At 32.4% G+C, this 14,819-nt stretch overlaps 1 protein-coding gene across 1 annotated transcript; it reads right to left on the bottom strand.

Moving 5' to 3' along the window:
• Positions 1 to 144: 144 nt before the first annotated feature.
• On the bottom strand, positions 145 to 14,671 carry LOC144852585 (ribosome quality control complex subunit NEMF-like). Its single transcript, XM_078710480.1, has 33 exons — positions 14,521 to 14,671; positions 14,073 to 14,141; positions 13,488 to 13,716; positions 12,834 to 12,979; positions 12,524 to 12,591; positions 12,087 to 12,176; positions 11,761 to 11,834; positions 11,311 to 11,378; positions 11,107 to 11,182; positions 10,901 to 10,963; positions 10,466 to 10,543; positions 10,160 to 10,207; positions 9,751 to 9,911; positions 9,381 to 9,512; positions 9,133 to 9,196; positions 8,434 to 8,522; positions 7,948 to 8,114; positions 7,715 to 7,827; positions 7,478 to 7,535; positions 7,239 to 7,297; positions 6,997 to 7,071; positions 6,617 to 6,849; positions 6,151 to 6,301; positions 5,903 to 5,943; positions 5,567 to 5,675; positions 5,415 to 5,453; positions 4,755 to 4,832; positions 4,399 to 4,582; positions 3,826 to 3,935; positions 3,373 to 3,479; positions 1,428 to 1,471; positions 1,231 to 1,310; positions 145 to 644 (listed from the first exon to the last, which is right to left on the bottom strand). The coding sequence occupies exons 1-33, from the start codon at positions 14,577 to 14,579 to the stop codon at positions 570 to 572; spliced, it is 3,237 nt and encodes a 1,078-aa protein (XP_078566606.1). The 5' UTR covers positions 14,580 to 14,671; the 3' UTR covers positions 145 to 569.
• Positions 14,672 to 14,819: the final 148 nt, after the last annotated feature.

Here is a 14,819-nt window from a genome sequence, read left to right as displayed (position 1 = left end):
CACGTTAACTACGTCAACTTGATTATCCTAGTGTACAAACTATCGGGAAAGATACGTCCATTTATATTTTGGGCATTTGTTGATAGTCTGAAATCTAGGAATGTTTCACACTCATTGTGTACAACAACAAACTCATTTGTTTAAAATTTATTTGTTCTCTATTTCATAACATAATTCATTTTTTGCACAATTTAAAAAAAATTGTATTATATATTTCTCAACTACAATTGATTGTTCCAATCATTTTTTAAAACATAATACAATAATTCTGTTTTTATGCTGCCATTATCATATTTGTTATCACTCTGGTTTCTCTTATTAATTTGTTTATATTTGTAACTGTTTTAGATGCATTTTCAGATGAAACTGCTAATGTAATCTTTAAATAAATACTAATACTGTAAGTTTATTTAAGCATCGAAAAAAATGTTTAGGAATCAACTTCAAATACAGTAATAAAATGCACTCAATCATGATGTGATTTGTTTAAAAACATCAGTATAGATTATTCACCAGGAGATAATAACAGCCATAGAGTACTGTATGTAACAGTACTTTCATATACTTCATCATCGTTTGTGTTTATGCAAATTAGGTGCAGATACTTTAACTTTTCCTGGTATATTTCTTGATAAATCGGTGTCCTGAAAAAACAAGAAGAAAAATATTTAAAATTATATTAGTATACAGTACACAGTTTCTGTAACAGTTTAACTGGAACACATATTTGGAATAATTTAACAGACTATATAAAACAATCCCCCACTTTAAGTTTGTTTAAACAGAGATTAAAGCAATATTATAACAATAGAAATATTTAAGTTAAGTAAATCACATTATGTTATTTTGGTTTGTTTTTTTTTTGTTTGTACTGATTGTTTGATCTTTTTGTTAGAGTTACATGCTTAAAGCACTTGTGCTTATTTTGTATCCCATTCCATTATCTTATTATTTGTATTGTATTTGTATATGTTTTTATTTGGATTATGGAATAAAAATGTCGATGAATTGAATTGAACTACAGAAAAATAATCCAAGGCCAAATAATTTCAAAGTATAATCCCATCCTCGAGTATAATCCCATGCTTGAGTATAATCCCATGCTTGAGGATAATCTCATGAGTATAACCACTTAATGCAATCCTAGTATTATCCCACCCCCACTAATTTTTCCAAAATTGCATAAGTCAGGCCCCTGGGACTATACTTGGACCATATATGTCCTCATACCTTTATACTTCTAAAAAGATCTTTTTCACGAGGAGTTGATTCTTTACTTGACTGAAACATATGCATTGCAGTTTTTGCAGCTAAAAGAACCAAAAAATTATTAATTTAATTACTGAAAAAAACCAAGTTAAATATTATTGTTTTTTCAACAAAAGTTTTTTTAGAAAAATTTACACTGATAAAATAAAAAGTTGTACCTTTCCCACGCTTTCCAGTTCCTGGGGTAAGCTTAACTTTGAATCTAAACAAACAAAAGTAGATGAGAAGTTTAGGCCAAGCATCAGGCCATATATTATTTGATATAAACTGTCTATGTCTACACTATGTGACAACAAAATTTGATGTGCCCATAATATGGACACGATGACATCATATCACCACCATATTTGGGCACATCAAACTCTTTTTGTCAAACTAGTTTGATAGTCTAGACAGAGCTTAAAGGGGGGTTCCGGGTTTAAAATGAATAGTAAAAAATGTAAAATATATTTGTTTGTCTCTTGAACGGTAAAAGTTTCAATTTATATAAGCGCCCAGTGAAGCAGAACGAAGGCTGTGAAATGAGGCCAGATTACAAGTGCAGCTACGGCGATATGACACTGTGTTACAGAATAGGAAATTCGTGAAATGGTCAATCTTCCGACGACTCGTTATCATTAACCATATCAATTACTTTTGTAAAATTATACTTATCTGATGTAATTTTAGTCGGTCTTCCCATTTATGAAGTCAATTTTCTATGAAAATTTATCAAAACAGTGAAAAATTAGATATGTTTGCACTTTACGTTTGCCGATTTTCGCACTGACTTAGGGAAAGCCTTCAAAATCAATGAAGCGTAACGTATACATTCCTGAGCGAGGAGAGCGAGACGACGATACACGTGCTCTCTCTGCCCATGCCTGGCATCGTCACGTGATAAGCAGATACAGTATACAATACCAAACTGGTCGGGTCGAGTATACCCCGTCTATAATCACAACATGAACGATGTACAGTATTTGATTGAAGGTCGACTCGACCTACCGGAATGGTATAGATAATATAGCTCGAATGAGAGAGTTGGAATATTTGTAAACATAAGTATTGCTAATTTTAACAAGTGTAGCCTATAGTAAAAGGCCTGGTAGTATCAATTCGCATAGGGTCTACTACACTAGCTAGCTCAATTTTTAACTGGTCCGGATCGGCCAGGTCTCCTTCCTACTACCTGGTCTACTTGCTTGATGCAGTATCCGCTTTTTTGGAGAGTAAACTAGGCCTATTTTAGGCCTACTTAGACGATCGGGACACCATAGGCATACGTGCGGACGGGATCCGACCTTGTTTTGCCTCAATATTTACAGCCGATTTTGTAGAACGTTTTAGGTTTAGATTGTTTAGGAGTTTGGTTGATAGGATGGGTTTGGATCCACTGAGTTTTGTTATTTATGGGCCAATCGTTTAGTAGTACTAGTAGGCTAGCTAGGCCCATGATGGGCCCCAATGTAAAACGTAGGGTAGCCATCGTGGCATGGAATCCCTAGTCAGAATGGCTCTCACCCATGACAAAAAATAATTTAGGCTAGGCCTAGCCTAGTACTTGAAGCCGATAATACGATCTGTACTATTCGAGGTATAAAAATAGTATAACTGTATACAATCTATATATAATCTGTACTAAATTTTGTATTTCATTAAATGTCAAATAAATATATGCTACTACTGTTATTATTACACTTTAGGCCTAGCTTAGAAAATCTACAAAAAATGTATTTCACAATAATCGGGTGGTTGTCGTTTGACAGGGGAGAGGGATGTAAATTAGTTGACAAAAACACTGTACATGACGTCGCGAGTTGGAATCCACTGATGACGTGATTTTGTGAATATCTCATGAATATTAATGAGCTTCCCTAAGCTGCTAAAAAACAGACTTTCCATGAATTTACCCTAAAATGTATATGAAATTTAATTTTTTAAATTTCTCGTTATTACTTCTTCATTCTGACATGTCTATATTGTTATAATATTTTTTATTTAATAAATAAACGATATTTAAAAGCAATTTTAAACCCAGAATCCCCCTTTAAAGTTGGCAGCACATGAATTGGTGATTTTATTCACCTTTTTAACTACAATATAGTAAACAGTATTACTCACTTAAAATTTTGCATTACTGAGTATGGAGCGCAAACAGGCAAAGCAAACAATAGCAGGTCTTCTGCATGAGGTTGACCAGTTACACTGTCCAGTATTGACCCACTTGCCTAAAAAATGAATTTATAAAAACAAATAAAATATTACGTCAAAATAAGGCATTTCTCAATTTACAAAATAAGTCTGGTAATATGCGTGCACATAACTTATGTAGTCCTGAAAAGAACTGTTGAGTTTCTTAGGAGGGAGAATGCTGGAAGTACATAAAGTTTGATAGTGTAGACAGAGCTTAAGTGAAATAGGGTAGGACAGGGTGTGAAAGCTAAAATAATAGCAAGGCTCACAGAGAAAGAGAAACAAGCTATAGAATGACATTGTTTCTCATGAACAAACCTCCAAACAATATAATAAGTGTGTAGTAAATTAGTTAAAATTGAAAATAACATTTCTCATCACCTGAATACTTTCCTTCTCTTCATCATCTTCGTCGTCGTCCTCAACCTCATCTTTGGCATCTTTTTTCCATGTGTGTGTTGCAACAAATGGTTTCACAACATCCTCCTCTTCTATTGATAAAAATAAAATTATAAAAATAATGCTACTTTTATTGACCATATGGTTTTTAACCATTGACCAAAAACATATATCTCGTTATATTTTATTCAACAAACATAAAAATATAGAACTATAAATGATTATGATTATGGCAGTTGAGAGAGGTCCATTCCAGTAATAATATAAGGGTGTGGGTTGCTATACATCTTGAAACTACCATGGTCTTAGCTTAATGTGGTGATTTTCTCATGGTGGGTGAATAGAGATCAAAGGTCAAGAATATTTACTCTCTAAGGCTCTGTCTACACTAGTTTGATAGAAAAAGTGTGATGTGCCCATATATGGTAGTGATATGATAACATCGTGTCCATATTTGGGCACATCACATTGTTTTTACATAAAGCTTGATAGTGTAGACAGAGCTTTACATCTTAAACGTGATGCCATAATATGTTTGGTCACTCCTTCACATACCTTTTTCTAGTGTCTGAATTTCCTCAGGTACAGCCTTGGAAGGTTCATCCCCTTCTGGTTCCTGAATGATATCCTCTTTCTCACGTTGTTTTTGATAATTTTGTTTTTGTTGTTGATATTTCTGCTGTTGTTGAAGTTTCTTTTTAGCTTTCTTTCCTTTCACTTCTTTTGGGGCACCTGCAGACTGCAATCAAATAATAATTGTATTGTTTAAAGATGTATTGTCCCCAAAAACATGAAAACATTTTCCGATCCAATTTAAAAAAATTATTTTTTCAGGGGAACAATATATCTTTAAGGATAACCTCAACCCTGTCAGTTTCTACAGAAATATTTTAAAATAAATAAATAATTACAGCAAGTAACTCCATTTTCAACTTCCTTTCCTCTTCATCTTGATCCTGATACTTTGCCTTCATCTTCTTTTGTTTCGCCTGAATTAACAAAACAAAAAAATAGTTTTAAAATGTTTTACTACTACTTTACTAATATTTTTAGAAAGATTATACTGGAACATTTTTTTTTTAATTCAGAAAAAATATCCAAATCAGAATGTTTGAACAGATGGCAAGCTTTTTTTTAAAACATAATCAGGGAAGAGTGAAATAAAAGAGTGAAATTAAAGAGTGAAATTAAAAGAGTGAAATTAAAGAGTGAAATTAAAGAGTGAAATTAAAAGAGTGAAATTAAAGAGTGTAATTAAAAGAGTGAAATTAAAAGAGTGAAATTAAAAGAGTGTAATTAAAAGAGTGTAATTAAAAGAGTGACATTAAAAGAGTGTAATTTAAAGAGTGTAATTAAAAGAGTGAAATTAAAAGAGTGTAATTAAAAGAGTGTAATTAAAAGAGTGTAATTATAGAGTGTAAAATGTTTAAACAGATGGCAATCTTTTTTTAAAACATAGTCAGGGAAGAGAAAAATTAATGAGTGTAATTAAAGAGTGAAATTTCACTCTTCCCTGACATAATACTGATTCATACTAGCATTTAATTGTGAAAATAAAACAAATAAATAACCTTTTGACCTCTCTTCACTGGTTCTTGCTGCTGCACTTGCTGAAAAATAAATTAATAATAAATGAAAATTCAATATTAATTACAACATAATGATTGATAAAATTTACAATAGAAGTGAATGATGGAACAAATGTGAAAAGATTTAGTCATACTTTTTGTGCTTTCTTTTTGTTTGTCTGTTCAACTTTGATTGATTCTGGTTGTACGTCCTCAACATCTTCAACTGCAGTGTCTTTTTGAGACGGTTTCTTCTTAAGATCCCTAAAAGACAGACACAATAATTCCATGATATGCTTGAGTTTAATTTGTTTCCTCAGCTAATTAATAAAGATTTGATTAGTGCTATCTACTATAAATAATACAGATAATGGCACAGACTGGTCTTGAACCCATGCTAAATGCATTCTAGTTTAGAAAGTTTTATTTATTCTATTCTACTAACTAAAAATTGAGAATTGCTTATAAAAATATTTAAAAGTAAAGAATACCTTCGTTGCTTGGCAGACAATCTCTGTTTCGTTTTTTGTTCCTAGAAAGAGAGAATAGTCATTGATAACCAATGCATCAGATGTGCCTAAATATATGCTTAAATATGGTAGTGATATGACATCATCATGTCCATATACTGTATGGGCACATCACATTTTGTTGTCACATAAAGTTTGATAGTGTAACCAGAGCTTTAGTTCAGCAGCCACCATCAATTTAATTAGTAATTGTTTAAATATTGACTAACCTCTTCAGTCAATTTCTTTCCAAGAACGATTGGCTGATTATCACCAAGGTAGATGACATTGTTCTCATCGTCGTCTTCGTCGTCAACACCGGTAGAATGTTGGCTGCTGGTGCTAAGAACGCTTGAACCTCTGGTACGCTGCAGCTCATACCTAACGAACGAAATCACAATTACTGGAAAACTTTTTTGTTTAATTGTTACTAAATAACTTTATATCCGAAAGCATTTTATTTAGTTTGTTTAAATAATTTATAAAATTAGTTGATTATCTGTACTGTAGCAGTATCGTAGGTAAATTTGTGATACAGCATCATCTATCATAGCATTATCTACTGTATCTTGCGCTGCATAGTGGCGCAATACAATCTTTGACCTAACCACTACGGTGTATTACGAAATTTGCCTAAACAAATATTGTCCTGAAGAAATACACTACTATTAAGTGTTAAAATAATTTTGTATTTACTTTTCTCCTTGGATGTGTTGAACTTGGATAGATGTGTCGGGAAATAAAGATTCTCCATCACTCTCACTACTCTCTTCTTTTAACTGTTCCATGTTATCTGTGTGGTCCTCCTCTTTATCATTCATTTTCTCCTCCTCTACATTCTCATCTTCATCTTCCTTGCTTTTGACATCATCATCATCTTCAATATCTGATGGTAGTTTTAATTCCTCCTCATCAGCAGTACTCTCAGTCTGAATTGGAACAACAACAACATTATTTTAAATTTTGAAAACCAGGTGTTTGGTCAAAACAAGTGGGGTTACAGTTTGGAAGAGTCAACTTAACAAGATTAATAAACAAGACCGACAGGATTTTACAAATAAGGTGTGGGTACATACTGCAATACTTTCTTCGTCTTCTGCACATCGAATCTTCCTTTCATTTTTATGCCGGAATACGGACGACTCATCTACCTAAAAAAAGGAAAATGATAAATTTGAACATTCAAAAGTTTTAAATATTAAGATGCAAAATTCAGAGTCTGCAATTTCTATTTACCTATTCACGTTACCTCTACCTGTGCTTCCTTAAAACCATAAGCTGAGACTCAACTTTCAATTTAAAAAATTAAATTCTTTACCTTAAACATAATTCCAAATCCCATTAAAAGATGCGTCGGTGGCAAATAATTTTTTTTACCTACACACAAAAAAAAATATTATAAATTATAATCATGAAAAATAAATGTATACACAGAATCTGGCTTGAAAAATATTAAAATTCTGCCACATAGGTTTATACATGAATAGTAACTGAATTAATTATTGATTAAATTAATGAATTAAACTAGAATAAAATTAATAAATGAAAACAACTCACCTCTGACCATAAAACTGCCAGTTGTTAGGTACTCGCCTGTTGGTGCAGTCTTGGAGACCTGACAAATGAAAAGATATAAATTATAAGTTGTGTGGATTCCCTTTCACTCAAGTTTAGCCGAGGCAGACTAAAATCCTAGAGGCTTCAGGTTAATTCAATTGATTATACATATTGGTATGTGAACGTCTAAACGCCTTTTTTTGTATTTAGAATATAATTTCTTTACAGTTAGCCTACCTGATCATGCTTAACCCACCAGGCACTTGTTACCACTCTAGCCTCCCAGGCCACACTGTAACAAATTGCCATCACGCCAGCTTCCTGAAGGGTCTTTGGTGGAACAGGCTGCCCTACAAACAAAATTAAATAGGAAATGGGTAATGATTTTAATCTATCACATCAGTAAGCAGTTTGCTAGCCTAAACATTGCAGTCTAAATACAAAATAATTAATATAGTAGTATAACTCACCAGTTGTGTTTTTAATGATGACACTACTAGCGCCATGGAGGTCCGCATGGACATAGATGTCACCAGTATTCAGATATTTCTTAACAACCAGTTCATTCTGTTGTTGATCTCGTCCCGCTATCACCAGAAAGTTCTCGGAACTTATAAACCAATAAAACTTTTCAAACCTGAAACAGATACGATAAGTGATAAATCCATGACCATATTGTCAACTCCCCAAAAGCGAAACTTTCACACCAGCCAAAATGTTAATTGTGGTCTGGAAATTCTGATATTCAGTAGAACCCTCCTTTGTGACACTTCTATTCAGGAGACACCTCTTTTAAGGAGGCACTTTGCTGGATCCTAAAGGTGTCCCCTTAATAGAGGTTCTACTGTATTCAGAATGAATTTTGATATAATTACATCATTTATAACACATGGATCCTAAGTGTGGTATCCTATGTATACACTTTATTGACTGGAATATATATTATATTTTTTTACCAGTATGTTTTCCTTGCTTTTTTAATACTAGTGACCGTGGCAACTTCTTTTAAAGCTTTCTTCGTTTTTCTTTCTGCTGATTTGATAGCCTAGAAGAACAAAAACAACGATACTTTTTTAAAATGTTATTTCTGAAAAGAACAATATGCTTTGATCGTCATCAAAGCATATTGATCGAAACGTCGAGAAACTCAACAGTTCTTCTCAGAACTAATATACGCGGTGTAACACAACCTTTTTATCAACATTCAATAAAATGTTATTCAATAATATTTGTGTATTAATTCTTTAGTATGCCCAATAAAACAAAGAGCGTGAGAATACGGTAATAATAATATCGAACAATCATTTAAAAAGCGATCTTTACCAGAGTCTCACAGTGCAATATGAAAAGAATAGCTATTGAAATAGGTTTCCAGGAGAGATTTGAATTGAAAAGTTGATGGAGTGTAACGGATGGAATGAGGAAATTGGTTTAAGAGCTCTGTTGCCTGAACAAAGAAGCCCTTAGGCACGGATTTATTGTTGGCTCTAGGTTGTGTTAACATAAGAGGAAAATGGGATAGGGCCAATCCTACATACTGTACAATGCATGTAATTTAACAAGAAAATGGTTATATAGGACCACATTGGTTATATACAGGGGTAGGGCCACATTTCTTATATTCATAAAATAGCAAATAAATTTAAATTTCACACCTTGCTAGATGATTCAAGTGTTCTTGTTTCTTTCATTTTGGAATGTTTCTTCAGATCAAAATATCTACAAACATCAATATATTGTTTTGGTTATATATTTCAATTTTATTTATTCTCATAAGATACATTATAATATGTAATAACAAAAAAAGTAGAATGCACTTATGCTGGAGAAACTTTTTAAAAAGTCAAAAATGTATATACAGTCAGTTCAGTGAAAACCAAAATTAAAAATAATCATTGCTTACTTGCGTGCGTTTGCGTAAGCCGACAGACCCAGGTCAACATCTATCTTCATTGGTTTACTGTTCTCAGATTTCTTATCCTCTTTTTTTTCTTTATCTTCATCCTCATCATCTTCAATGATCTCAAAAGGATCTCTACGAGATAAATGTAAAATATATTGTAGATGGAGAAGAATTCTATATATTTAAGCTTAGAGTTTGAGAATTTTCTTTTTCTGTTTGTACGTTTTTTTGATATAAATGAAATATTTCCGAAATAAAATTTATTGATTGCTTAGAGATGTTTTGGGTATGCAGTACATATATGCATGTGATATAATTACTGCAGTAATTTGCAGTACATAAATTTAACATTATATCTGAAGAGCATTACCTTAGTGACATTGTGATATGATTGGTATCAAGCTTAATGTTTTTAATTGCCATGGCAACGGGATCACCTTGAATCTGCGCTTCATTGATAATACCCTTAATCTCCGTCCAGTCAATCTGATTGGCTATTGCGCTACGTACAATCTGAATGGCCTTGTCAACCTATCAAACACAAAAAACACATTACTGTTTTTTCTAGGCAACATTGAAAACCAACCGGTTATAGAATGTGATTGGACATTGCAACAAATAGAAATAGTTAGTAGTTTAAGGATTTATTTAAGAGAATTAAGTAAACTTTATGTGACAAAAAAATGTGATGTGTCCATATATGGACACGATGATGTTATATCACTACCATATTTGGGCATATCTCTACCATATTTGGGCACATCACATATTTTACTTACTAATGTTAGATTGACTTCGATCAACTCTGCTTTCCTTTTATCGGTTTCCTGCGAGATAAAAAGAACAGCTTAATTTTTGGAAAGACTTTTTAAGTACGTAACAAATAAAATAATGATGAATAAACATTTCATGTCATTTTTTAAATATGACAATTATTGATATATGTGTTGTAACCATTATTATATACTGTAATTGAAAATAGTGCTGTTTTCTTCATTCTCTTCTCAACTAATGCCGTTTACCTAATGATTATAACTACAAGTAATAAAATAAATACACAAGTACATAATGTGAAATGGTATTACCTGGTTTGTTTGTAACTGTGCTATTCGTTTGTCATGATCTTTCTTGACATTATCAAGTTTTTTAAAAGCTGCCCGCTCCTGCATAAATAAAATGTTATAGTTATTAAAGGCAACATTAGAATCTCTAAATCACACTTCAATAATAATAAAAATAGATTAAAGATGTATTGTCCCCCAAAAACATGAAAATGAAGATTACTAAAATCAGACTTTAAATAGGCAGTTTTAATAGTTATTCACTTCTGTCAAAAAAAAACAAGAAAAAATAATTATTCCACTTTTAAAAAGACAAAAAAAGACATTTTTTTCAGGTAAATAGTGAATAACTATTACGCGACATTAAAATGGCATATTCAACAAAAAAGTAGAAAAAAAAACTTTTTTAAGGGGACAATATATCTTTAATGTTTGTTTACATTTACAATTTGTACTTACCTGTTGTAGTACTTTCATATCTAGTTTTTGACTGCCAATCTTGGAATAAAAGTCATCTACAGCCTGCAAAATTTACATAAACATTTTTTACAAAATTGAAAAAGTGGTGGGGTGTGTAGCATAGTGCTAAACCGACCCAACATTATACAGCAAGTTATACAGCAAGTTACAGTTATGTTTGTAAACATATTATATAATATTCTTACCTGGTCAAAGGTATCAAATTCTAAGTAAGAAAGTTGTTCATGTTGACGATACAAAAAGGGATGATATTCGGAATATCTGTAAAATATATCAACAAATTTATTAACTTTTCATTTATGTATATCACAGAAAGACATTCCAAATCTAGAGTTCTAAATGTTGATGATGCATAAAAATGAGCCATAGAATTTTGATATTATACTTACGTTACTATGGAAGAGTCTTGACCCTCTGATGAGGCAGGCTTCTTTTCTATCTTTTGTATTATGTATCCCTGACAAAAAGAAAGATATCATCAAATTGTGTAAACTGAGGGTTTCAAACAACTAACCTAGCTATTTAGTTAAGCTTGGTTGTCACTAGGACGCAACATATGGACGTAAGGCGCAACGCAATCAAATTGACCAATCAAAAGCGAGGAATATTCCAACTGTTGCTTGTGATTGGTCAATTCGTTTTCGTTGCAGCTTACGTTCTTGTGTTGCAGCTTACGTTCTTGTGTTGCAGCTTACGTTCTTGTGTTGCGGCTTACGTTCTTATATTGCGTCCTAGTGAGAACCAAGCTAAATAGCTAGGTTAGTCAAGAGTGGTTCTACCAGGGTTCTACTAGATACTGAATCATCCTGGGCTAGAGCACTACATATGTTTGCAATTACCTTTTGTTTTACTGTTCCGCCACTATGCATCATTTGCTCTGCTTCCTTAAGAGCTTCCATTAATCTAGGTAAATCTTTTAAATAACAATCAAAAGTTATATGATGATAATATACAAACAAATACTAGTAAAAACAAAAAAATTGATAAAAAATATATAAGTATGAAATGGAAAAGATGAAAAAAAAAACAGAACAAAAACATGAGTTGTGAGTTGAAGACTCAATCACAGAAAAAGAAAATGTTGTCACACTGTCATGTGACACTACTACTCGCTGTGAAGGAGGTGAACAAATTCAGCACAAAACGAAAACATTTCCCACCATACCTTCGTTTACATTAAAACCTTGACCTATCTTGACATTGTCCGTGAACCCTTGACCTCTCAGACAATGGTCAATAAGAGCAGGACCATAAACTAATGGAAAATAAAGTTGAAATAACATTTTTTTAAACTACAAATTAAAAAATCAAAAAATGTAAAATATATACAATACAGGAGTGGAGTTGTGGCATGGTGGTTATGATGCTTGGCTACCAATCCAAGGTTCTGGGTTCAAGTCATGTCATATTTCAGGATTTTTTCTAATGACAAATTACAACTCCCAAAGACTTGTAATCAGACTTTGTTTATGTAGAGCATCTTGTGTCTATGTTTGTCTTGTGAACGGGATTGCCACCTTTAAGAAGGATAGTGAATGAATTGGCTTATGGCTATCCTTGGCAATTTGTCTAAATATATAAAAACAAAACAGCATCACTTACCAAAGTTTGGATTTAAAACCCTTTTAAGTACTTCACCAGATTTGGCCCCAGATAGCAGATCTTGTAACCTGGTTAAAAAGTAGTGGTAGAGAAAGTGTGAATACACATATAAAGCTCTGTCTACACTATCAAACATTATGTGATGTGCCCATATATGGACATGATGATGTCACATCACTACCATATTTAAGCATATCACTAACATATTTGGGCACATCATACTTTTTTTTAGTAAAACTAGTTTGATAGTGTAGACAGAGCTTTAAAGCAAATTTGTTTATATTTACAGTTACACAGTAGATACATTTACCTTCCAACTTCCATAAGAGGCTGAGGTGTTTTGACAGTCTCAATCGGATATTTTTCACGAACAGCGAACCTTACATCGTCGCCCTCTTTTCTCGTTCGTAGCAACGACAGAATGTTAAACTCAAAATCTGTTAGAATGACATTTCCCTATTAATTGAAACAAATTTATTTTGATAAATTAGTCATGGGCCGTTCACAACTCAATTATGGTTGTAATAGTCCACAGATAGCTTACAAGTCTCTTTAATTTAAAGATGTATTGTCCCCCTGAAAAAATATATCTTAAAAAAATTTTGGTTGAATGTGCTATTTTAATGCAAATATAATAGGTATTCACAATTTGGATTGAAAAAAAAAATTACCTGAAAAAAACTGTAATTTAAATTAAAAAATAGTAAAATTGGTTGCCAGCCAATGGGTTTTTGTTTGAATTTATTTTTTCATTTTATAGGTGGAAACATTTTTTTTTTTCGTTTTTTTTCTATGGAAGTGATTTTATTAAAACTACAAAATGGCCTATTCAAAGTCCGATTTTAGTCTTCATTTTTCATGTTTTTGGAGGGACAATACATCTTTAACAAATAGTATATATTTTAATGAGACATTATTTTCATTAATTCTTTTAAAGCAAGATCTCATTTTCTTATTTACTTACTCTATCATAAAGTTCAACGATGAGGTGATAGGCCGCTTCATCAGACCCAAATTGAAGGTCCACAATACGATCCATTCCAAGTTGTTTGATTTGAACAAGTCTTCTTGTTTTTAAGTGTTTTCTTAATTTCATAGAGAAGCTTGAGGGCATCATGTTCTTCGGCCATTCAAACGTTGTTGAATGGATTCGATTTCCAGATTCAAACAACAACACCTCTTTTTGATCTGGCCTATAAAATAAATTTTTTTATTGTATAATTTGTAGCTTTCTGTACACTATTATTTTAAAAAATAGATTGTGCTTTACTGATAGAGTAAATTATATCAAAGTATTGTCCAAGTTCAAATCTAAATTTGATTCCTTAATTAATTAAATGCTTTGGATCAAAGAAACTGTCTCTTAACAAACAAAATGACTCGTCTCTTAACAAACAAAATGACTCAATCAAAGAAAAAATTGTTTAATAATTAACGAGAGGAGGAGCCTATCTTTTTAGGCTTTTTAGATTTTAAATTTTATTTTAAAATTGAGCTTAATGTGTAAAGAAAACAAAATGGTTTATCATCCAGTTGACATTATCATTACTTTGCCAGTCGAATTAAATATGTTTTGTTGTCTACATCATATACATTGAGAACACGCATTCCCATCAACCTGAAAGAAAGTTGTAAACAAATTATTTATTATATTATATTAGCCTAGACCTAGGCTAGGCCTAATCATTTACAGTATTTAAACATTTTTCACATAGGATAGGCCTAGCTAGGCCTAACTAAGTCATAATTTGAGATTGCAAAATATCATCATAAAATAAAAATGTTAGCCTAGCTACTACCTAGAGTAGTACTACCCTAGGCCTAGTCATACACTACTACGGGTCAGGCTTCGACTAATAGTAGGCCTAGCGATGGCCCTGCTGAGCGGGCGCTAGGCATCTTTACACCCCTAGTTAGGCTCGTTCGGGCCAGGCCTAGCAGAAATCGGAATAATTTATAAATATATATAGTTCTAACAATTATTTACAAGCTCATACCTATCCCCAAGTTCAGACAAAACACATCTTAAATCAATAGTCGTAAATCGCGACTTCATCTTTCATAAATTATAACTAAAGTAAACAGAATTTAGTAGGCCCAGCCAGGCCTCTGTGTTGTACGTACGTCAGGTACTGAGGTTAAGTATGGAGAGCCAATAGTGCCTCCAGTTCAGACCAACAATCAATAAAACAAATTCACTGTTATCACAGCAAACATGTCCCCCTGGTCAGTTCAGCTGGAGGGTACCAACTTGTCTGGTCACTGTTCTTTGCTTGGATGAAAATACAATGCCTCA

This window comes from Antedon bifida, chromosome 9, assembly GCF_963402885.1.
Source record: "Antedon bifida chromosome 9, ecAntBifi1.1, whole genome shotgun sequence".
NCBI classification, from domain to species: Eukaryota; Metazoa; Echinodermata; class Crinoidea; order Comatulida; family Antedonidae; genus Antedon; species Antedon bifida.
The sequence above is the reverse complement of the archived record's forward strand: the minus strand, read 5'-3'. Positions and strand labels throughout refer to the sequence as shown.

Bases quoted from the DNA above. Each gene is read 5' to 3' on its own strand.
- LOC144852585 (XM_078710480.1), bottom strand. From the start codon at position 14,579: ATGAAGTCGCGATTTACGACTATTGATTTAAGATGTGTTTTGTCTGAA. The intron at 13,717-14,072 runs GTAATGATAATG...TTTATTTTATAG, and splicing joins TATTTAATTCGACTGGCAAA to GCCAGATCAAAAAGAGGTGT. The intron at 11,379-11,760 runs GTAATTGCAAAC...TCTTTTTGTCAG, and splicing joins GCGGAACAGTAAAACAAAAG to GGATACATAATACAAAAGAT.